At 39.4% G+C, this 25,351-nt stretch overlaps 1 protein-coding gene and 1 long non-coding RNA gene across 2 annotated transcripts; one reads left to right on the top strand and one right to left on the bottom strand.

Annotated features, from left to right (window-relative positions):
• The first annotated feature begins 1,093 nt into the window (after positions 1-1,093).
• Positions 1,094-2,015, top strand: LOC133708410 (uncharacterized). Its single transcript, XR_009845831.1, has 4 exons — positions 1,094-1,477; positions 1,601-1,666; positions 1,763-1,811; positions 1,903-2,015. It is a non-coding gene; the product is annotated as an uncharacterized LOC133708410 (long non-coding RNA).
• Positions 2,016-5,196: 3,181 nt separating this feature from the next.
• LOC133712256 (flavanone 3-dioxygenase 2-like) lies at positions 5,197-6,874 on the bottom strand. Its single transcript, XM_062138364.1, has 4 exons — positions 6,493-6,874; positions 6,134-6,384; positions 5,731-6,049; positions 5,197-5,639 (listed from the first exon to the last, which is right to left on the bottom strand). The coding sequence occupies exons 1-4, from the start codon at positions 6,706-6,708 to the stop codon at positions 5,391-5,393; spliced, it is 1,035 nt and encodes a 344-aa protein (XP_061994348.1). The 5' UTR covers positions 6,709-6,874; the 3' UTR covers positions 5,197-5,390.
• Between the last annotated feature and the right edge of the window lie 18,477 nt (positions 6,875-25,351).

Below are 25,351 nucleotides of genomic sequence, written 5' to 3'. Positions count from 1 at the left end.
TCAATTGGCTAGGCGTTTTCATCAATGGCTACTTGTATTGGTTAGACCAGATTATTATGGAACATAATGCTTCTCGGATCTCTAGTGTTAATTGTAACTCGGTTATGATTTTTGATGCTCATAATGAGTTCTTTGATCATATGGAACTCCCCCGAGCTTGCATGGCCATAGCTTACAACTGAGCAATCTCGGAAAAGGGATATAGTATGGGAAACCGATGAAAAAATTAAACCCCAATTTGGCTCCCTAATCTTGCCACGAAAGCATTGATTGATTAAGGATGTCAAATTAAGAGAAGAACAAAAGACAACAAAATAATGTCAGATATGTTCTACTGAATTTTTTCTTTTCTTCCAAGTGAATTTACAATATCTTCCAAGTGAATTTGCAATTTGTTTGAACCCCTATGTTTCTCTAATGAGAACAAACGTCTTCTAATTTTAGATGTGACGGGGCAGAGAACCGACAAGATATTTTTTGAGGAAAACTCTTCGATACTCACCCAGAAGGATTGTCACGCTATATTTTTCAGAGATAGCTTTCTGTCACCGTTTCACTAGAAAAGTTCTGCTGCATGAGCAGCTGCAGCACCTTTGTGATGACTTGATGATCTTTAATGATCTTTTCTGTTCCTACATGTACAGTTTTAGTTTCGTAATCAATTTACAATGTCATTATCTGTACTTGATTATCAGTATCTTATATTAAAATTTAAACTCTTAATGTTTACTGTAGTTGCAATGTTTTACTGCAGTGAATTTTGTAGGGCTAGCAAATCCTCCCGAGACAAACCAGCCAACCGTGTACCAACCGAACCGAAAATGTCGGCTACCGAAGTATTGGTATGGTAATACCGAACCGAGAGGAACATATTGGTACGGTTCTGGTATTGATTTGAAGATAAATACGGTATACCGTACCGTACCGTATATTATATATATTATTTATATATTTAAATATATTTTATATCTATCGATCTAAACCGTTGATTATTAATAGTTTTATTTCATATTAAATTATAACCGTCGATTAGACTATAACTCTCCAAACCCTAAAGGGGTAATACGACTACTACCCACCACTCCACCAGCCCACCCAGAGACCAGAGTCCCAGACTGCTCAGCCACTCTTTCCCTCAGCCCCTCGAGGCCTCGAAGGCTTGAGGCTCGAACCGAGCCATTTCTCTCAGACTCAATCACTCAAACCCTCTCCGGCTCTCGATTCGATTCAAACCCAGAACTCTTCGATTCGATTCGATTCGATTCGAGGCCTCGAAGGCTTGAAGTTCGATTCGATAAAAGCTTCAAACCCAGAAAATCTCGTATCTAATCAGAGATTCATGGCCTACGGCCGAAGTTCGATTCGATTCTAACCTAGAACTCTTCGCCTCTTGACCTCTCCTTTGAAGTTCGATTCGATTCAAAGCTTCAAACCCAGAAATCTCGTATCAATTCATTCGATTCATGGCCTACGGCCGGTGAGTTTTCTCTCTCGTATCAATTTTTGGTAGATTTGAGTTTTCTCTTTGGTTAATCTTTGGATTCTAGACCGAGTAATCTCTAAAATTGTAATGGTTTTACTTTTTTGCATCTTGCTGCAGTTAATCACTTAATCTCAAGTGGAATCAGTCTCTTTGAAGTGGAATCTTGATTTTTTACTTGTATATGTGAGTTCTAAACCTGTGAGTTTGGACTCTTTCTTAGTTTCTTAGTTTCTTTACCAATTTATTCTGGGTTTCATGGTTTCCCTTTTGTGCTTGCAGGAACAGGAGGACCGAGGACTAAGAAAGCAAAGTGACTGCACAACTGAAGGTATAATTCATATTATGCAAAGTGATTGTATGAATGTATAATTCACTTGTATTTGACTTGAGAGTTTCTTACTGTAATTACTAATTTTCAGGTGTTGCTCCAATCTCAACAATTCAAGAGGTTTAGGAGCACAGCATTTGGTTGGTTTGGAGAAAGAGGCTAGGTCAGTTTTTTATTGCAAATTTAGATGATGAAAATGTTATATGTTATATGATGAAAATGGTTTGAAGTTTCAATTGTTATAAGCTTTCTGAATTTTTGTTTGTAAGAATTGTGAACTAAGAAGACATGTTTAATGTTTTTGTGAACTGTTTGATTGTGTTATTGTTTTCTGTTTTCTATTTAGGGTATGGTTTGTTGCTATGTGGAGTTGTGGACTGTTATATATATGTTTGATGTTTGTTTGTTTCATTTCTTTCTTCTTCTTTTTTGTAGCTATGGGTACTCGAAGTGCTAACCTCAGTCAAGCTAGTAGCTCTAGCCCTTCGATTAGTTCTGCAGCTAATATGACGAGTACTGCAGCTTTAGATCATTCCCCTTTAGGACAACCACTCGTAGGTCAAACACTCCCACCTTTAGGTGCTTCTGGTTCAGGTGTTGAATCTGAACCGTCCAACTCACAACCTCATGGATCAGCTACTGCTGGGCAGAAAAGAAAAGAGCCTGCTAACAAGAGCCCTCTGTGGGCTCATTTTACTAGATGTAAACACCCAACCTCAGACCAAATAGATCCCATTTGGTGCACTTGCAATCATTGCAATGAGAGAGTGTTGTGTGACAGTAAAAAGAATGGGACAAGCTCAATGTGGGCACATACTAGGAAATGCATTAGTTGTCCTCTACATGCAGAAACTGATCCCAAGCAAGCTAAATTGAATAGGGATAATGTGAGTGGAGGAGCCACATACCATAAGTATAGCCGGAAGAGGTGTGATGATAGGTGTATCGATATGATTATCAAGGATGAGCTCCCTTTTAGGCAGGTAGAGAAGGAGGGATTTATAGCTTTCTGCAAAGAGTTACAACCTCAATGGCCGGGATTGAACAGAAAGAAGGTTGCCAAGGGTGTGTTAGATAAGTTCAATTTTGAGAAGGCTGTTTTATTGAGTCAATTGAAGGCAAATGATGAGACTAGGATCTCCATTACCACCGACACCTGGACATCGATCCAGAATATAAACTATTTGGTACTTACTGCCCACTTTATGGATAATGACTGGAAATTGCACAAAAGGATCATCAACTTTTGTACAATTACTAGTCACAAAGGGGACGAGATTGGAAGGGTAGTAGAGCAATGTTTGAGGCAGTGGGAGATCACTGAAGTGTTTACAATCACAGTAGACAATGCTAGTGCTAATGACTTAGCTGTGGAGTACATGAAGCGAAGGTTGAGGAGTTACAAGACTTTGATGTTTGACGGAGAGTTTATACATTTAAGATGTGCATGCCACATTATAAATTTGGTAGTTAAAGATGGTCTGAAGGAGTTACAAGAAGGGATTGCTGCTATATGGAACTGTGCCAAGTATGTTAGGAGTTCATCAAGTCGTCTTGACAAGTTCAGGGAGTTTGCTGTTTTGGAACAATGCAGGGCAAATGCCAATGTTCCATTAGATGTAGTCACAAGATGGAACAGCACATACCTTATGCTTGAAGCTGCACTAAAGTATGAAGCTGTGTTCGGCAGAATGGCTGAAGAAGATTGCCATTTTAAAGCTTATTTTGACGAAACAGATAGAAATGGTAAAAGCAGGGTTGGACCACCATCTAATGCGGACTGGAGGAATGCAGAAGCGTTTTGTTTGTTTTTGAAGAAGTTTTATGAAGCTACTGTGAAGCTTAGCGCTTGGAAAAAGATCACTGCAAATATACTATTGGTTGAAATGGTAACATTGCAGACTGAGATTGACAAGGCTGTCATTGCAGAAGACCCTATTTTGAAGAGGGTTGCCACTTCAATGAAGACCAAGTTCAACAAATATTGGGGAAGCTTCGAAGTGGTGAACAAGATCATCATGATAGCTAATGTTCTTGACCCAAGATACAAGCTGCAGTGGGCTAAAGTAGCAATGGAAAAGGTCAATGCAAGCTATGAGACAATTCATTCAATACAAGGGAACTTGAAGACAATATTGCTGAAGATGTATGATGAATACAAAGGCAATGAGAGCAGCAACCAAGCTGAACAGTGCATGGGAGAAGATTTTGGATTGGACGAGGATGACATGGAGAACCTTGATGAAGTCAGCAAGCAAATAGCAAGGGAGAGGATGGCGGAGCAGTCACAATGCATACGAAATGAGGTTGATCAGTATTTATCGGATAGGTATGTTAGCCTCCTTGCAAAGAATTTTGAAATTCATAAGTGGTGGAAGGCCAATGAGTTAACCTATCCAGTCCTATCAAAGTTAGCAAAGGATGTTTTTGCTGTTCCTTGCTCAATAGTGGCCTCGGAGAATGCATTTAGTTTGGGATCAAGAGTGGTGGATCCTTTTAGAGCTTCATTGACACCAAAAAAGGTGGAAGCCCTTGTTTGCACTTCGGATTGGTTAAAATCTGACCCCCCAAATTTGTACAAAGATCCCACTGAAGATGACCTTGAAATGTACCACACTTTGGAGGAACTTGAGAGGGGTAAGCTACTCATATTTTCTGCTTATTTATTTTATGAATCATGATATTGTTTTTAACCTCCTCTTTGTTATTTTGCAGAGAATGCTTTTAATCAAGGAGTGGCGGGAACAATGACCAATACCAGCTCTACACAGTCACAAACTACTGCCTCGCTGCCCTCGGAGCCTACATCTTGAGCTTTCAGCTTTCTTGTTCATTGATTGAAATTGCAGAAACTACCTAAATTCTTCTTCATTGACTGAAGTGATGAATGATTGATGAACTATGAAGTGATGAATGATTGATGAGTTGAACTGTGAATTATTGAACTGTGAATTGATGAGATGAACTGTGAATTATTGAATTATAATTTGTATGAACTATGAATTGATGAATGATTGATGAGATGAACTGAACTGATGAACTGAAGTTATGTATGACAGTTTTTTTGCTTATTTTTCATTTGCTTATGGTTGGGCCTTTGTTTGGAAATTGCTGACAGGTTTGAGCCTTTACAATTTCAGTTGGGCCATAGCTGAAAGCTGGCCCAATCTTAAACTCGGTTGGAGGCCCAACCAACCGATACCAACTGATACCGAGAAGTTGGTATACCGACTTTTGTGGCCGGTAATGGTAGCCTATTTTGTGTACCAAGAGTGTCTGGTACGGTAGATGGTATTGGTCTTGAATGTCCGGTACCGAACCGAACCCACCCCTAGAATTTTGTATGGTCAGATTATATGCCTCATGTATGGTTCTGATCATCTTCATAATATATAGACGTGAATGAAGTCATAGATAAACGTACATTACCAAAATAACCATAAGCTGTAGCTTTTTAGTTCCACTAGTTGCCTGTCTTTTCTTCCACATAAAGCAACAAGACATTATTCATATGCACAATAATCTTGATGTTTTTTCGATCCCCTCGTAACAGTTCACTCCATGAACATCAACAGCTAGCTAAATTTGGAGTTTAAAGGGCTCAAGTACAACTTCGGTGTTGCCCTGCTTCATTAGGTAGTTGGAAAGGAACTCTTTGTATTGGAAGCCCTTATAGATTTGAGGATTACTTGCATTGATAAGAGCTGCTGCAGGCTGTATATGGCAATCCTGGGAAGGTGCAATGAAAAATGCAGCAGATGTCCGAGCATTACTTGAATTTGTCACTGCTCGATGTTCAGCACACTTCAGCTTCCCATTACTTATGATCTGCATCCCAAGTTGACCAAAATTAACCGCCATTGTAAAGAAGAGTGATTGATGTTTATGATTTAAAGCATAAGAAAAATTGGTGACGTACCTGTAACTGATAGCCTATGTTAACCACTAGTCCTTGCGGAAGAGGTTCCACACCAATCCATTCCCCATCCTTAAAAACCTGAAGGCCATGTACATCCCCTTGAAGTAAAATTGTGATGAGGTTTGGATCACAGTGTTTAGTTATTCCTAATGTCAAACTTGGATCTGGACAAGGTGGATAATAATTAACTGAGAGTAGAGTCTCTTGGCTAAGTTCATCACTGAAGTGCCCATATCCAATCCCAAGTCCTTCACTGATCAAGTCTAAAATGTTCAAAGCTACTTTCCTCACTTGGGTGGAACATTTGCCAACATGCTCTCTGAAAATGTCATAGATTTCTAGCAGTTGTTACATGAATATCTAGTTACTTAATTTGACAACATATAGGTCATGTGGCCCTTACCGATATTTAAGCGGTTGTTGAGGCCAAAGTGGAATGAATTTTTCTAGAGGGTGACAAGGGTGTCGGAGGGCATCGCGCCAGAGATGAACATTCTCCCTGTCATAATTTCCGGTGCTAGTTATGAGCCTGCAGAGTTTGTTGGGGTCCTCAGAGAAGAAGCTTGCCTTGTCTTCTGGAGGCAAAGCAAAAAACTCCCTGAACACATCCATGGTGTCATGCAACAAATTTTCTGATATGCCATGGTTGATTACCTACATAATTCGTGAATAACATTTAGAATTGGATGATGATATAAGCATATATATAGTAAGTGAAAGTTGAAGCAAGAAAAGCTCGATTGTGAAGCAAGCCTCAGTAACCTGAAAAAACCCGAACTCTTGGCTAGCCTCAAGTATTTGCTCAACTATACGAGTTCGATCATGACCTTCTGCTCCACCACCACCAAGATTAATCACTGGAATGTTGTCAGATGAAGGAAGAGTGCTAAGCTTCCCCGGTCTTGCATTGGGTGGGAATATGTAAGTCTCGGGCAGGGGTTGAACATTATTGTACCAGCTAGAAACAAGCTTCTCCATTTGTTTTGCTTGATGTGTTTCAATCTGATCTCACAATGAATATTGAAGAGAACTACTATCTCATAAGTAAGGCCGGCTATGGAAAAGTAAAATATCTGTTTCCATCCGATAATGGTTTGTTCTTCCACAAAGTCTTGCACTCTTGCACATAAAAAAATAACAGATATAAATAAATTAAATAGAATCTGACTACATATGTTAAATGGATGCCAATTGAAGCATGTAAGACAAAAGAACCAGTTGAATGTAGTAAAAATGCTTGAATGTCTTATAGGATTGTGCAGATGATTTCTGCTTGGCATTGGTCCATCCAAATATGGAGAAGAATTTTATGGCAACAGGTCATTATCATGGGCTCATGGCCGGCTTTGTTTATAACTAAATAACGTCATAGCTAGTCACTAGAAACAAAGCCAAATTAAATGACAGAATCCATGTATGAGTTCATGTTTATTCTTATTTTTCTAATTCCTTGCAAGAGCCGGTAATTCAAAGAATTAGATCCTTGAATTTGGAGCTACCATACGCTTGGCAGCCAATCTTTTTTTTTTTTTTTTGTTTTTTTTTTTTTGAATGCAAGTTTTTGAATTATGTCATGTTGATGTAAGTAGTGTGGTACTCTGTTTTTACTTGTCCTGATCAGGCAAGGTTTTTAACAAGGCCACATTAAGGCCCTAAAGTTGTTTGTAACTGTGCTTCTATTAATGAATTTCTATTGATAAAAAAAAAAAAATTCAAATAAAGAATTAGGCGATATTAGTTCACCAATCTAAAAGTTGGTCAATGCAGAGTAAACTTTAGAATTGGATGATGATAAAAGCATACATAGAGTAAGTAAAAGTTGAAGCAAGAAATGCTACATTTTTAAGCCTCAGGTATTTTCTGAGCTGTAAGAGTTCGATCATGACCTTCTGCTCCACCACCACCAAGATCAATCACTGGAATGTCGTCGGATGAAGGAAGAGTGCTAATTAAGTTTCCCCGGTCTTGCATCGTGTGGGACTATGCAATTCTCAGGCATGGGTTGAAATTTTAGCAGCTAGTAGAAACAAGCTTCTCCATTTGTTTTGCTTGAATGTGATCAATCTGATCTCACAATGAATATTGAAGAAAAAGACTCTTTCAGTAGGCCGGCTTTGGAAAAGTTATCTGTTTCTGTAAGAGAATGGTTTGATCTTCTATAAAGTTGCACATAAAGAAAATAACACACAGATTAACAAACTAGATGGAATATGAATAGTTTGGCTAGTTGAAGCATTGACCAAGTTTTAGTTTGGCTACCAGTATAAAAAAATCAAAACCATGATCTACTATGTGTAATGATCGAATGATAACCTAAGGGAGTAGTCAACTGCAGAAGATCAATTTTTTTTACATACACACTGGTGGTGGATGCAGGAATTTTCTTTGTGGGACTGACATGATGAAGCAAATCATTTCAGCCCTATAAAAGCAATATATATGTAGAACCTGAGAACAAGAGGTAAACCAAACCTGAAAAATCTTGAATTCTTGACTAGCTCTCACACTTTGAAGCTTGAAGTCTAAACATTGTTTTCAGATGTGTTATATTCATCCTGTTGGAACAAGGGCTGGATTGGTCTGGTGTGCAGTGGTTGTATTTTTGGGCTGAAAACTCAGTGAGTGTGGACCCTGGGCTGAAATCTCAGCAATGGAAGAGATTGGGTTTTGCATAGTGGCCGAGCAATAATTCTATTTCAAATAATCACTGCAAGAGCAAATACCTTGTTTAAGGAAAATGGAGCCTGTTTTTATCTCGACCAATCTGAATGCATGGTGACAGAAGCATGAATACCAGTCCTCTGAGTGGTCTACTTAGATATCTGCACATGAATGCCGGTACAGGGATCTCAATCTACAATCGTATCATCACTTTCTATATTGGTGATTTTGTAGATTGATCTTTCTCAATGGATGCAGACATGAATAAGTATTTCTACATGCAGAATTGTGATACTCAAGATATCAATGTATTGGTATTCAAACTAAGGTATTCAATCCTTCTCACTTCTTCATAAACTCTTTGAGGAAGAATCAGTATCAGGATACTACAAAATAAGCTAATATTTGTATATCTATTGATTTTACTAAGCTAATCTTCGTAACCACTGCTATTTTTGAAACAACCTCAGCATATGACATCAGCTCTGATGAACTAGTTATATTGTTACTACTTGTCTGCTTCACAAAAGCAAGGAAAAGAGAAAGATACAGGTTTATATTCTTAGATGATTGCAAATACATGCATATAAATCGGTGTTTGGAACTCAATTAAGCCTTAGATATCAGCCTGATGATATTTTGGAGACTCAAATCAAGGAAGGACTAGTATCATGCCACTTGCCTAGGGCTACGTCTCCAGCAAATTCTTGGTCAGCCACCCCACTAGACCACCGCAATGGAAAAGACATGCAATCAGAGTTTCTCAAGAACAGGTGAGAAATAAAAATTGCCATAATCCTCTTTTTTAATGTGCTAGAAGTACTAAGCATTCATATGAGTCATATCTTATTTTGATAGTAAGGTGGTTAGAGGAAAAAAGGAACAGAATACACATTTTTGTATAGCAAGGGACACACTGCTCATTGCTGCTTGCTCTGACAATCATAAGAGTCTCATCACTGTCAAGGTGTATAACTGTATGTTTGCTCGTAACCCTTCCAAATACATAAGCAAAGGAACATAACAGGTTAAGAGCTAATCATGTTTAATTTGAAGTTTTGAACTACTTGACCAGAGATCATACCTTTGAAATAGGTAAAGTCTATCAGTGGATAAATCTAAGTGGGATTCATTGGATATTTACAGCACCAACTTGCTTGCATGAATCTACAGCATATGTAGACTCCAAGAAGCAGTATTCACAACATCAATTCCATCCTTAGAAACAAAGAAAACCGACTTTTACATCCTCAAGAAGGTCAGCACATGCCTGCCGCATCACCTTGAAACCAAATTTAGCCAATTCCAGACTAGATTTCTTAGCTGATACTAAAAAATGATATATGTATGTGATCCAGTCAAATCATTGGCCCAATTTGTTTATGAATTTAGAAGTTGTAATCTATATATAACAACTTAATCTGCCTCTGGCATGTAAATGTGATCGACAGGAAGATTTTTCTTAAAGTGACAGTTTCACATTCCATTGGCTTAACACAATAACCATATATCCATATGCACAATGCAGCATCATGCTTCTTAAACGTGATATGTTTCAATAACTTGTAAATAATGAGATAAAGGCACTTGAGCATAGAAGTACTAGGAAAAGTATATGGGGACAAGTATAACCAAGGGAAATAGCACATGCCTTTACTCCTAGCTTATTTGCACTCGTCTCAAATTCAGTCAGATCAGCATGTACCTGAATTTGCCCAAATCTGCAACCATTCCAAGTGGAGAGGTTTTAGTTCCCATTGAAAACGGAAGCAGCAATCTAAATGGATAAAATTAATCAGTTAATCACCCAGAAACATAGTAGTAAATAACAACTGAAACCAAAGAAAATGAATTAGAAACCAAATAATAATACTGGATCATTTGTATGCACTACTTTAATTGCATGCGTAGCTGATTGCCATCAATATTCTCCACAATAACGCAAAGAAACTCATGAAAGGCCTTTAGGTTCTTCCAAGTATCACCATGTGAAATGTTTGTTAAATTCTTAGACTCGTTCAGATTATAATATTATTGTAGTTCTAGATGTGAAAAAAATATACAAGTTTTTACAATTCCTACAGATTGGCTTCTAAGAAGTAGCTTCATCATACATTCCCATATTACAGCAATGTCGGTCTTACAACCAGAACCAGAGAGTGCATATTCTTCGCTAGTTGCAAAATTGGTCAAGTACACCAATTATATTGTACAATCATTGGGTTTGAAAATCAATCTACTGATATAAAGATTAACATGAAAATTATTATATGTTTGACATTCAATGATTCAATACATAAATCAAAACAAATGACGCAGAGAATAAAGGGGAGGAAAAACCAAATCTCTACAAATGTCAACCCTAATAAGCAAAATATCTGCAGATTTTAGAACAAAGAGAATATCCTAAATTGAAAAAAATCTTCAAAGAAGGAAGACTCACAAAAATCTCGATTCTCGCACTTTAAAACTTGACGTTGAAACTGCATCAGCATTTCAATTGGTTGCTTCAAACAACTGTAAAAGAATACATCTGAGTAAAATTTGCTTCCCTTAATGCAGACTACTACAAGCATTACACAGGGTGAAACAACAGTTGGCTTGGGATTCAACTGAAGCAGACATGGGTGGGATTTCTTCAAGGAATTGGCTGCAAAATTGCAATATTCCATGTAATCAGCATAATGGCAAAGATGAGATACTTGAGACCTCAGTGTATAGATCTTTAAATTGAGGATACTCCGATACTTCCAACTGTTTTCTAAATTTACAGAGGAACTTATGAAAATGAGCTGTTCTTTCATTTTTCCATTTATTCCATTAAACTAGTTTCTGATTGTAGGATTATGATCAAACAAAGTCTAAATACAAACCTTAATGGGTACGCACTAAAATTCTGAAACTGAATAGTTTTAATACTTCCTTCAAGTTACAAAACTTGAAAAAAGAAATGATACACGCATTTAACTACTCATTCTACGAGGACTACATACATACACTTACTCATTGATCAGTTTTGATGAATAAAAATGTTTTTGGAGAGAGCCTGATCTGCAGCAACCTCTAAAGAGACTCATGCCACTTTCTAATGAATAGAAAACTCTCATCAAGCACCACATATGATCACTGCAATGCAATAGAGGCAATCAGAAATTTTCAAGAACGCATTAGAAATCAAAATTGCCATCAATTGGAATATTAAGATTGATCCAAGTTCTTTCATAATATAAGTATTAAGTAGAAGTAGTAGCTCTTCTATCTTAAAGTGCCACTAGACATAGTGAATGGTAATCCAGATTGATGTTAGCTACTGAATATATGCTGCTTGCTTGCATGAATCTACAACAGAGGCAAACTCCAAGAAGGCGCGCATAGAGCCATACATTTTGTTCCCTTCTGAGTGATTTTAATCACATAGTTTGAAGATGAATGTCATTTTCCTCTCTTTTTTCTTATATTAACAATTTCAGAGTAATAAAATCAATGTCAATGCCTTGTGTACTGTAGCCACTAGTTACTGCCTTAGAATAATGCATGGACTATACATATATAGGACTGCCGATGCATAGATCACTTTGAATGTACATATGTAGTGCTTATAGTGTAAATTGACAAGCTTGTTCAATTCTGGAGTAGAGTTGCTAGGCTGAAAATGTGAAACTTGCCCTTAATGCACCTCAAAACAGGCCATAGTTAATTGTACATGATGTACATGGTTACAAAGTATCAAATTCTAATGCAGTAACAAACAAGATAGATCTGCCCATCTGCTCTAAAAGAAGACTAGGCATTGCAGAGGGTAAAACAATGGTCGCAATTCAATTGTTAGCAGACATGGATAAGAATTTCTTCATGGAATTGGATGCAACTGAGATTATTCTCAATGTAATCAACACAATGCTGGAGTCGCAGAGTTGAGATACTCATAGATTTCAATGCATAGGTATTCAAAATGACGGTACTCTTGTCCTTCCTACTTTGCTCCGTACGAACCAAATCCGGCATATGGTGAGCCAAGGAGAGAAACTCCTGCTCAAACTCTAACACTGACTGATCCTCTCTCTTCTTCAAATTCAAAAACTGGTCCTGCATCCGATTAAGGTGGGCATCACTAAAGTACCGTCCATAGAAATGGGCCTAGCTTGAACATATCCCATGTCATCGGGCCAGCATTTGCAGGATCATTGACCACACCAGTCCACCAATGCCAGGCGGTATCCTCAAGGAACTGTGCTGCCAAATTCACTTTCCTGTCCTCTGGAAGGTCCATCTGGGAGAAAACTCTCTCCATCCTGTCAAGCCACCGCTGAGCCTCAACAGGTGAGGCGGCAGAAGCAAAAGTCTGGGCCCCATGCTTCCTAGCACGTTCCACAGAGTAGTCGGTACGTGACCCGGGGAGCGCTGCAGCAATCTGTCGAAAGAACTGCCCAAAAGTATCCGCAAACCTCCTAGGCATCTGTTCATCATCCTCAATAGGAGGAGTTTCCCTACGTGCTCGGCGATTACGAGCCATAGTGCCTGAAGAAAGAGTATTAAGAAGTTCAAGGATCAGTACAACAAAGTATCTACTTTACATGCATAATAACACACTAGTACCGAAGAGCACACGATGGGGATCCGCCGCGGTCGGGCCATCACTCGGGAGGTACTAGGCGTCATTAGGCATATAAAGTAGCAAGGAAGTAAGGAAGTCTACAGAATCTAGAAACCTAGTGCTCTGATACCAACTGACAGGACCCACCCCAAATTCCACCCTGGAATCCGAAGTGGCCTTGCGGGACCCACCTTTAAAGGAGATTTACCAAAAATTTCGGCATAACCTCCCTTAAAAATGGATAACCCAAAATCCTGCGGAAACAAAATTCACTTCTAAAATCCAACCACAACTCCTGGAGCCACCCTGCTCCCAAATTCCACCAATCCCATCTCAAAGCTAACAACATCATACATAATCTCCGAAAGGTACAAGTTACTACAATCACCAAAGTTAGGTCATAGACCTCAAATATAATTCATACAAGTTTGGGTCACATATCCCTTAGTAATCAGAGCATTCTAGGAATAAAGTTTAACATAGAGTACCATAGGCTAAATAAATAACCTACAAAATATGATGACGGAAGCGGATGCGGTCACTATGGCTCACTTCAGAACGCCGAGCAGCAACACTGAAAACTGGGCATTTGAAACCGAAGGGCCCAGGGGAAAGTACATAAAAACGTTAGCGTGAGAAATAAACAAATATAAACCAAATGGATTTTATACTTTCCCACATTTTTCGATATATATATAAAATCCGGATGCATGCAACATTTATAAAACACTTAAGAAAATAATCCGAAAAACATTGAACTCCAGAAAACCGACTAGCCCCGCTAGTCACAACAACAGAGTAAAAGATTGAAATTTCAAAACTCGAAAATATAAGTCCAGCCCCGCTGGTTAAGAAAACTCAGACTAGTCCCCGCTAGTCAAAAATAGTATAAGTAGGGGAAGATGATAGCCATACGAATAAGCCACTCAGGCTTGGGTGATAGCCTCCCAGGCTAAAGAACTCCCATAACTCCCGTAATATACCCTTACGCCACTAAGTGTAGCGATAGGATACTGGGCTACAGAATTACTGTCACAGAGACAGTAACCTGCGCCACAAAGGCGGAAGGGCTACGGTGATCCCATCACCGCGCCACAAAGGCGGAAAATCAATGCTAGCATGATAAAATCACCCCTCAGTATGGCACAGGGAAACATAACCAAAAATCCAGTAAATCCAAAATACATAAGGCTTCCCCCATCTCTCGTAAAAGAATTTCCAACGACGTGTCCCACACGCCAAGATAATCTCAAGTTCAAAATAAATAGGAGAGAAAATAATAATAAAACATAATCTCCATGAATCGAAACAAAACCAATTCCAAGTTCATCATCAAGGCACTCCCAATGCCAAAGCCGAAAGTCGATAAATAAACAAGAAATATAACTCCATCGAAATCCCATTTCGAAAATCCTTTAAAAGTCTCAAATCGACGAATAGAAATATAATAAAAAAAAATGTATAATTCCGGAAATCACCTCGGAAATAAATAATTCGTCAAATAATAATCAATCTCTGAAAATAAATCATATGCTCGAAATGTAATATGATAAATAATTAGAGCATTACTTCAAGAAATAAATGCATGCATCAATTCTTAAAAACAGAAGTCCACTCACAATATATGCTCAATCCTGACGTCGCTCGGTATTTTCCTCGTATGGAGACTCCTCTCGTCCTGTACGAATAACATTCATAAATATATATATAATTCACATGACGGAATTAACTCTACAATACTTATAATTGGAAATTCAAAACATCCCCCCCTTTCCTAAAATCCAACTCCTCAACTCTCCACAACATCCATCCTTACTCCCACAATAATCTCTCATCGATAAATAAATTCTAAAGTGAATTCGAAAGAAATTCGGTGATCGAATTCACGAAAATCAATAGTTAACCAATTAACTCAATTCGTAAATCTTCCGATTTCCACCAAACTTCATGCATTACATTCTACAATCATTATAGGGTACATGGGATTAAAATGACAATTAAAACACAGCTCTACGCGCCACCACGCGCTACCTACAGTGGCGGCGCGTGGGGACCACGCGCTGGCGGCCACTTCCTCCGATGACCACCAAACTCCGGCACTAGCATCTACACAACAAGCCCAATCAACTTCCCAACTACAACATCAACCAATTTTACCTCGAAGTGGTCGAATCAAGCCGGTGAAGGAAAGCCCCGAAGCTTCAAGAACCCTAGAAATGAAAAATCATCAATTCAACCTCTACAATGCAAATTGGAACGAACTACCTTAGGGGAAATGATCACCATCAAAAACCAAACCTTCGATGTCAATATGGTGGCCGGAGGTGGCCGGAATGGCCGGAAATCGGCGAACCCCAAAACTGTAGCCGGAGAGAACTTTGCTTCGATCTGAGCTTTTCTGGCCAAATCGTCGAAAACTAAGGGCACCAGCGTGACCAGGGGGAGGAGACGACCCTGTGGTGGCCGGCTTTCTGCCGGGTGATGGCCGGACGGCGGCCAATCGAAGGGAAGAAGGATTTCCCGAAGACGAAAGAGGGGAAAATCGGGGGAGAGGAGAGAGAAAGGTGGGTTTCCGGTTTTGGAAACCTACCACAGTAATTTCCTTAAATATATAATTTTCTTATCATGAACAGTAATTTTCTTAATTCACTCATAACTTTTGCATACGAACTCCAATTTTTACGTACCACATATGCCCGCGCTCGGGTTAACGTCCTCTACAACTTTCATGAAGGAAATTTTCTCAAATTAATAACTCATAAAAAGTCAATTTTTAACCACCCCCCCTAAACGTTAAAATTAAAATCGTGAACGGTAACCAATAAGAATTTCATGTAACTCGGTAAAAAGGTATATCAGGTGTGGGGTGTAACATACTAAGATCAAGCTTCTTTAAATTTTGAGAAAAATGCACCAACAGTTCCTCAATGTGCACCGGCCAGTTTGATACCCAGACTCACAAAGCTATCAATGTGATACCTGGAGTCTTATATTGCCATCAACAACATACCTCGGTGGTTCTGTTAAAAAGGTGACGTGGCAAGCACGTGAAAGGAAAAAAAAGGACAAACATGTCTTTTTACCCAAATGGCAGAACTAATCAATTTTTTTTATTGTTTTTATTTTTTATTGACAGAAATATCAATAAAGGATAAAAAAAGGAATAAATGGGCTGAAGTCTTCTTGGAGACCCGAAAGTAGACCCGAAATCGGCCCTTCATTTCAGCAAAACACCGTCGTCTGTGCCCAGCTTGCCGGAGGACTCCGATTCACTTTCTCGGCATCCCCATGGTACGCTATGGCGATAGCCAAACGGAGACCCAGGACTCGTCGCTGACCCAAATCTACGACCAGGGCTCTACCTACTTTGGAGACCACTCCCAGAACCAAGATCTCAAGGCTATTACTGGGTTCCAAGCCTTTTCGGCTAACTCGGGCTCGGAGGTCGAGGACTCGGCTTCCATGGCCAGGACTCAGTTCGCTGGTACCTAGTTTACAGGTCACTTGGTTGAGTCGATTGGGTAAGCTTGGTATTCTGGGTATTCTGGGAAGTCAGAAGAAAGGAAGAACTGAGAAGTCTTGGTATTCTGGGTAAACTTCTTGCTCCCAATCGATTCACCTATATTCAATCAAACCCATCTCCGATTTCACTTGAAACCAAAGGAAGCCGCAAACTTCAGATCAGATTTAGAGACCAGCAAAGACATTCAAGTCGATTTCGTTTTTGTTATCCAGTATATATCAAGCTTGCTTGATTGGAAATCTGGGCAAGTCGTACTTAATCAGACAGTTGATAACATCAATTCCTGGGATCCTTACCTTAGAATCACGTTAACATTTTCTTCAACGAAGGTACAAATCACATTGACTAAAGCTTAATCGCAGATTCAACAATTGTCGAAGAGGGTGAAGGCCATCCCAATTCCATGATTACCTGTGCATTTTCTTGCTGCAGTGCTCGACATCAAGTTTGGTTTGCTGCGAATTGGACATGACGTAACAGATTGTCTTGAATTCTTCTCTCTATTGGGTTACTTAGTTACTCTGCTTCTGCGATATCCGGCTCTCTATTGGGTTCCTCTGCTCCTACGATTAAGCTTTAGTATTTTCTTGATTCATCCTTCTTGGTTTCAATTGTTGAATCTGGGGTTGAAGTCCACAAAGTTGTCAATTATCCAATAAACAACAATGATTACGAACTGAATCAAACCAATTCCCTCGTCCTTTCGTATACTTCCACTCACTTACTCTACCTTGAACCTTGAAGAATGAAAAGACTCCGAGAATGAGGTAGGAAACGAAAAGTGATAGAATAGGAGTGCCGGAGTGGGTCATACCGTGATAGTCATTAAAAAAAAAAAAAAAAAAGGAGAGAGAGAAAAAAATTTTTTTATCTAAATAAATAAATAATTTCAAGGGCAGATAAGTCATTTCTCCCTTTATTTTTCTCCATGTGTTTGCCACGTCAGTTTTTTAACGGAGACGTCACCGATTTTTGACGGAACTATGTCGTTGGTAGCAATATAAGACTTCAGGTATCACATTGATAGCTTTGCGAGTCTGGGTATCAAACTGGCCGGTGCACAAGAATTGAGGGACTGTTGGTGCATTTTTCTCTTAAATTTTGCAACCCATAAATGCTGCCTGGTAGAGTTGTAAGACTTTTGCAGTCACTAAGATCCAGCACTTCAAGACCAATCAGATTTCCAATTGACTGATCCAATTCTCTGATGTCACTGCCTTATAGAAAAAGCTTTCTCAAGGAATCCATCTTTATTGGAATTTCTAGAAATGTAGCAAGTTTTGAGCAATCATTCGCAACAAAAACCTTTAGATTGTTCAGCTCATAAATATCGTACGGCACAGTTGTAAGATTTCCACAATTCGATAGTTTCATCTTTTCTAGACCAATAAGTTTTGTAATGGAGGGATGCAATTCTTTAATGCGAGTGTAAGATAGATCCAAACTTCTCAAGGAACCCATTTCTTCCCCAACTTCTGAAAATTCCTCAAGCTTTTAAGAGCTAATAGAAATAGTTTCTACAGATTTCAAGTTGATTTTTCTTGGAAACGTAGTAAGGTTACAGCAGCGGTCAATATTCAAGGTGACAGAACCCAACCTGAAATTTCACCCTCGACCTTTTGGTTTTGAATGCCCAGTTCGCAGTGTAGCTGTTTGGCATTAAGAGTTGAGGCTTAGCACCACCGCTGCCACCTATTGTTCGTAGGTTACTTGCTAACCTACTTAGTGTATCATTTTTCTATTTCCCTTAGACTGCTCTGATAACCATGAGATGTTTTTTTGTTAATGTTGTAACTTATGGGCTTGAATTGAGTTATAATTTATCAGAGATGGTTGTAAACTTGAAATATTCAGATGGTCTTTTAAATTATCTGTTGGACATGTTTGGTTATATGATAATTTGTTGGTGGAGTTGTTGTTTACAGGGGGAACAGGGTGGCTCCAGGAGTTGAGGGTGTAAAGTTTTAGAAGTGGTGTTTTACTTCTTTTCACAGGTTTGGGTTGTCTATTTTTAGGGAAAGTTCAGCCGAATTCTCGGTAGAATTTTCTCAAAAAGTGGGCCCCACAGAGCCACCTAGGATTACAGGGTGAAATTTCAGGTTGGGTTCTGTCAGTTAGTATCAAAGCATTAGGTTTTCCGATTCCTGTCATTTATACTATCTTATATGCTTGATGACACCTAGTATCTTCCGATGATGGCTCGACCGCGGCAGATCCCCATCATGTACTCTATGGTGCTAATGTGTTCATCAAGTATATAAGGTAGTTATGATAGTGTTTTTGGGTTGTGAACCCTTCTAATCCTCCTTTTACCTTAGGTGTTATACCTCGTAATCGCCGAACATGTGGGGAAACTCCTTCGATTGATGAGGAGGGGAATGCATCTAGAAGTTTTGTGGATGCATTTGGACGCTTTTCCCATCAGTTTACTGCAGCACTCCCTGGCTCCATTACTGATTTTGGCATGGAGAGGGCGAGGAGGCATGGAGCGTATAGTTTTTCCGTTGCTCATGAGCCTTTTGATGCCCAGAATTGGTTGAATCGGATGGAGAGAGTTTTTACTCAAATTAGATGTCCTGAGGATCGGAAAGTGGGCTTGGTAGTGGATTTTCTAGATGGAGTTACTTTTGATTAGTGGCACCGGACCAGTCAGGATCCAGGGAATGTTGGCCCGATGACTTGGGACCCGTTCAAGATGCATTTCAATAGGCGTTATTTTGGTTCGGACATGCATGACAGGATGAAAAATGATTTCTTGAATCTTGAGAAAGGAGACAAGACCGTGTCAGAGTTAGAGCAGCGCTTTACTCAGTTATCCCATCATGTACCAGACTTGGTAAGCACTGAGGAGGAAAGTATTTCCAGGTTTATTGATGGAATAGGAGAGGATTACTGCTTGCAGTTGACGGCTATACCATTCTACACTTATCATGAGGTAGTTAAGGCTGCATTGAGAGGAGAAACTATGTTTTTGCCTGGCGTTCGACCTCGGGATACGGGTGGCCCTAGCCAGGGTCTATCCAAGAGAGCCACCTCCACATCTGGATCTGGATCCTCAGCTGGTAGTAGACAGATTAGTGGTTCTAGTTCTAGATCTCGTTTTAGAGGCGGGGGATGTAACAGGTGGTCTACTTGGGGACAGTTTGGCTGAAGCTAGTTAGGACAGTCCAGGGCTGGTTCGAGTAACCAGAGTGGGGCTTCAGGTAGCCAGTCCGCTCAGTATGGGCAGTCTCAGACTATGGGGTGTTTTGAGTGTGGGCAGCAGGACCACTTTAGGAGGAATTGCCCTCTATTGACTCAGAGAGCTGCACCTAGTTCTTTTCAGGCAGTGGATCAGTCATCAGCTGGTGCCTCTACTAGTGGTCCCCGCACCAGTTCAGCAGCTCATGGTAGCTCTCAATAGGGTAGAGGTCAGAGAGGACGTCCTGCGATACATGCTATGACCCAGCAGGAGGGTCGCGACTCATCAAATGTTATTATTGGTACGTTGTTCATTTTGGTCAGCCTGCTTATACGTTAACTGATCCTAGTGCTACGCACTCCTTTATGTCAAGTAGATTTGCAGGCTTTGCAAATGTACCATCATCGCCCCTTATTGGCGAGTGGTATGTATCATTGCCTGTTGGAGATACACTTAAGATAGAGTGGGTTTTCAAGGATTGTAGTGTGATGGTTGATGGTATAAACTTGGGAGACAATTAATCCCTTTAGATCTTGTTGAGTTCGATGTGATTTTGGGGATGGATTTTCTGTGGACACACTATGCTTTGGTTGATTGTTTTCGCAAAGTAGTAGTGTTCCGAAGTCCAGGAAAGCCGGTAATTACTTTTCATGGTGAACAAGATGTCCTTTCCTCTTGTCGGATTTTGGTCTTAACAGCTTAAAAACTTTTGAGTAAGGGCTGTCAGGCTTACTTGGCATATGTGGTGGATACTAGTAGGGGAATGTTGAGTGTTGAGGACATTCCCGTAGTCAGGCAATTCCCAGATGTGTTTCCTGATGAATTACTTGGCTTACCTCTTATTAGGGAGATAAATTTTACTATTGACTTCCTTCCTTGCACAACACCTATCTCCCAGGCACTTTACAGGATGTCCCCAGCCGAATTGAAAGAGTTAAAGATTTAGTTGTGAAAACTAGTGGATAAGGGTTTCATTTGACCCAGCACATCTCCTTGGGGTGCCTCGATGTTATTTGTTAAGAATAAGGATGGCACCTTGAGGTTGTCAATTGATTACAGGAAACTGAATAAAGTCACAGTGAAGAATAAGTATCCTCTACCCCATATTGATTATTTGTTTGATCAGTTGAGGGCTGCCAAAGTCTTTTCCAAGAGTGACTTGAGGCCAGGTTATCATCAGTTGCGAATCAGGGAGTCTGACAAACCCAAGACCGCTTTCTGATCACGTTAGGGTCATTATGAATATGAAGTAATGCCATTTGGATTAACCAATGCTCCTGCGGCTTTTCTGGATCTCATGAATCGAGTGTTCCGCCAATACCTTGACCATTTCATGATTGTGTTTATCGATGATATTTTGCTCTACTTCTAGAATAAAGACCTTCATGCTAAGCATTTGGAATATGTGCTCCAGACCTTGAGAGAGGCTAAGTTATATGCAAAATTCAGTAAATGTGAATTTTGGCTCGACATCATAAGATTCTTGGGTCATGTTGTTTCTGCAGAAGGCATTAGTGTGGACCTTCAAAAAGTAGAAGCAATGTTAAATTGGGAAAGACCTACCAATGTAACAGAGATTCGCAGTTTCCTTGGGTTCAGCGGGTTACTACAAGTGATTCGTACAGCATTCCTCAAAGATTGCAGCTCCTTTTACTGGGCTAACCAGGAAGGGTGTTAAGTTTGTTTGAATAGTGTTTCGAAGAGCTCAAGAGACGTTACTAGTTCCCCGGTTCTAGCTTTACCTGATGATAGTGGCGAATATGTGGTTTACAGTGATATCTCAAGACAAGGTTTGGGTTGTGTTTTGATGCAACATGGAAATGTGATTGCCTATGCTTCTACACAGTTGAAGCCACATGAGCTGAACACCTACACATGACCATGAGATTGCCGCAGTTGTGCTTGCACTTAAATTATGGAGACATTACTTGTATGGAGCTCAGTGTCAGATCTTCACTGATCACAAAAGTCTCCAATATCTACTTACATAAAGGGAATTTAATTTGAGGCAAAGGAGGTGGATGTGGAGTTGATTAAAGATTATGACGTACTGTACTATTGAGTATCATCCAGGAATGGTGAATTTAGTTGCTGATGCTCTTAGTCGGAAACCCTGCCTTTCTTTATCACACTTGAGAATAGTTCGGGCCCCACTTCTTTATGAATTGCGAGCTACGGGGGTTAGCCTGGCAGTTGATGATAGATCTGCAGCCTTACTAGCTAGTTTCCATGTAAGATCAATCCTCATTGACAGAGTATGGGAGGCACAATATTATGATGTATATTTAGCGCAGTTAAGAAAAGCGATTGAGAATGGCTCTAGAACGGACTTTACTATCAAGACAGATGCAACTTCAATGTTTGGGAATATAATCTGTGTTCCGGATCAAGAAGATATAACGCAGGAAATATTAGAATAGGCTCATAGTTCTGCTTACGCCATGCATCCCAGCGGAAGCAAAATGTACCGGACTCTTAGAGAACACTATTGGTGGCCTAATATGCAGAGAGAAATTGCAGCTTATGTGAGTCCGTTGCCTAATGTGCCAATAGGTGAAAACAGAGAGACAGAAGCCTTTTGGTTTATTACAGTCATTGCCAATTCCAGAATGGAAGTTGGAGCATATCACCATGGATTTTGTTTCTAGTTTTCCACGTACTCATAGTGGCCATGACAACATATGGGCGATTGTAGATCGACTTACCAAATCCGCACACTTTTTATTGATCCAAAAGACTTATAAGATGGATAAGTTGGCAGAGTTGTATTTGAATGAGATAGTGAGACTTCATGGCACACCTGTCTGCATTGTTTCTGATCGAGATCCCCATTTCACTTCGAAGTTTTGGCGTAGTTTGTTGGACGCCTTGGGCACTCGATCGCAGTTTATCACATCATTTCACCCTCAAACTGATCGACAATCGGAGAGAACTATCTAGACTCTAGAACACATGTTGAGATCTTGCGTTGTGCAGTTCAAGGAAAATTGGGATAATCATTTGGCCTTGATGGAGTTTGCTTACAATAACAGTTATCATTCCAACATTGATATAGCTCCTTATGAAGCTCTTTATGGTAAGCAGTGTCGTACCCCGTTGTGTTGGGATGAAGTAGGGGAAAGAAAACTCATTGGTCCAGAGATGGTGCATATTACAGCTGAAAAGAGTGATCAGGGAGAAACTTAAAGTGGCTCAAAGTAGGCAAAAGAGTTATGTAGATAACCGTAGAAAAGATCTTGAGTTTCAGAAAGGTGATTGGGTATTCATGAAATTATCTCCATGGAAGGGTATTATACGATCTGGAAAACGTAGGAAGCTTAGTCCTAGATACATTGGACCTTATAAAATATAAGGTCCAGTAGGTTCAGTTGCTTATCAATTGGTACTACCATCTAGGTTATCCAGGATTCACAATGTCTTTCATGTGTCTATGCTCCGTAAGTATATTGTTGTTCCCTCTCATATCCTAGAAGAACAGCCTATTCAATTAGGGAGGATTTGACTTATGAAGAAAAACCAATTCAGATACTTAATAGAAGGAGCAAGTACTCAGGAACAAGACGATACCTTTGGTTAAAGTACTTTGGAGTAATCATTTGGTGGAGGAAGCTACTTGGGAACTAGAGGATCAGATGAGACAACAGTTTTCCCATCTTTCCTAGCAGGTATGTTCATTTTGAGGACGAAATTTTTGTAAGGTAGGGAGATTGTTGCGTCCGGAACCTCAATTTACCGGTTTGCTTGTCATTTAGATGGTAAACGACAATTTCTTTCACTTTTTACTTCGTTTCGATACTTTTAGTGGACTAAAAAGTTAACTTTTTGTTCAGGTCAGTTTTTGAGAAAATTTACTTCATGAAAGTTGTAGAGGATGTTGAACCGAGTCTGTGGACATGTGGTACGTTTAAATCGTAGTTCGTATACAAAAGTTAGAATCGAAATACTAAAGTTACTGTTCATGGTAATTTGTCTATAAAAGGAGGAGTTACTGTGGTAAGTTTCCATTTCAGAAACTTACCTTCGAGTTACTTTCATGAAGAAAATTTTCAGAAAAACGTACCTGAACAAAAAGTAAATTTTTTAGTCTACTAAAAGTGTAGAAACGAAGTAAAAAGTGAAAGAAATTATGATTTACCATGCCATCTAAATGACAAGCAAACTGGTAAATTGAGGTTCAGGACGTAACAATCTCCCTACCTTATAAAAATTTCATCCTCGAAATTAACATAACTGATAGAAAATATAGGGAAACTGCTGTCTCATCTGATCTTCTGTTTCCCAAGTAGCTTCAATTCCTGATATCGCTAAAAACAAGCGCGCAATTTAACCCTGCAAAATGTAGTTGTTAGTATAGAATAAGTAGGGATCGTTCTAGCCGGGGATTGAGGGTACACCTATAATTGCAAAAATAAATAAATTAATTAATAAAAGTAAAAAGTATTATATTTACAAAAATAAAAGAAAGAATAGAAATATATACAAGTAAACACAAATAAGGGGGGTTTGAGATTTTTAAATCAAAAATTAAAATAAATAAAAGGATTAAATACTTGTTACTCCTCAAACTTTTCCCTGAAAAACAGTTTAGTCCCTCGCCTTTCAAATTAAACTGGATGGTCCTTATTCTTTCTAATTCTCACACAACATGTCCGAAACAGGTCTAAAATGACTATTCTATCCCCAATATCCTTTTTTTAATTTTTTTCTCTCTTTTTCTAATTTTTCTCTCTTTTTTTATTTATTTTTTCTGCTTTTCTCTCTCTCTCTCTCTTTTCTCCTTCTTTCTTCGTTCTTCTCTGCTATTTTTTTTTCACGAGCCCAACTAGTTTAGCTTCTTTCTTCGTTCTTCTCTGCTCTTCCACGAGCCCAACAACTTTCATACCTGCAAGAATGTCCAATTCCAAACAAAAAGGCCGGAAAACAGCCCAAGTAAAAGGATTTCCGGCGAGCTACTGTTCACCTTCGAATATCTCCTCTAACGGTCGATTCAAGCTGCAATAAGCATACCCACAAGATCAGTGTTCTTCCAACAACAAGATTCACCAAGGTTTCCAGCCGAAAAATCACCGGAAACCAAAAACCCAACCAAGAAATCGAAAATTTTCGGTTTTTCTCTCCTCTTCGATTTGCTTCAATCCAAGCCTAATCACCTAAAATCCTTACCAGAGATGGAGGAGGAGGAAGAGAGGAAGCATCGATGGCCGGCGACGAGGCCAACTGGGGTCCGGCTGCGGTGATTTCGCCGGAATTTGGGTCCGGTCCAAGGAGAAGAGAAAAGAAAGGGGGAGGGGGCTGGAGGTGAATTTGGGTATGGGGTTACTCTTGGATTTGGGAGTGTGAATTTGGAGAGGTGGAGGAATTTTTTGGGGAGGATTGGCTCTAGATTAAATTAAATTGGAATATGGAGTAGAGTAAGAAGGGGAAAAAAAAATAGCAGAGAAGAACGAAGAACGAAGAACGAAGAGAGAGAGAGAGAGAGAAAAGCAGAAAAAATAAATAAAAAAAGAGAGAAAAATTAGAAAAAGAGAGAGAAAAAAATAAAAAAAGGATCTTGGGGGTAGAATAGTCATTTTAGACCTGTTTTGGACCTGTTGTGTGAGAATTAGAAAGAATAAGGACTATCCAGTTTAATTTGAAAGGCGAGGGACTAAACTGTTTTTCA

The sequence above is a fragment of the Rosa rugosa genome, chromosome 5 (genome assembly GCF_958449725.1).
Source record: "Rosa rugosa chromosome 5, drRosRugo1.1, whole genome shotgun sequence".
NCBI lineage: Eukaryota > Viridiplantae > Streptophyta > Magnoliopsida > Rosales > Rosaceae > Rosa > Rosa rugosa.
This window is presented reverse-complemented; position numbering and strand designations above follow the sequence as displayed.

What these genes read in the sequence shown, in the direction of transcription:
- LOC133712256 (XM_062138364.1), bottom strand. Translation starts at nt 6,708, where the DNA reads ATGGAGAAGCTTGTTTCTAGCTGGTACAATAATGTTCAACCCCTGCCC. An exon ending in AAGAGTTCGGGTTTTTTCAG is followed by an intron (nt 6,385 to 6,492) that starts GTTACTGAGGCT and finishes CGAATTATGTAG; the next exon opens with GTAATCAACCATGGCATATC. An exon ending in ACATAGGCTATCAGTTACAG is followed by an intron (nt 5,640 to 5,730) that starts GTACGTCACCAA and finishes CTTGGGATGCAG; the next exon opens with ATCATAAGTAATGGGAAGCT.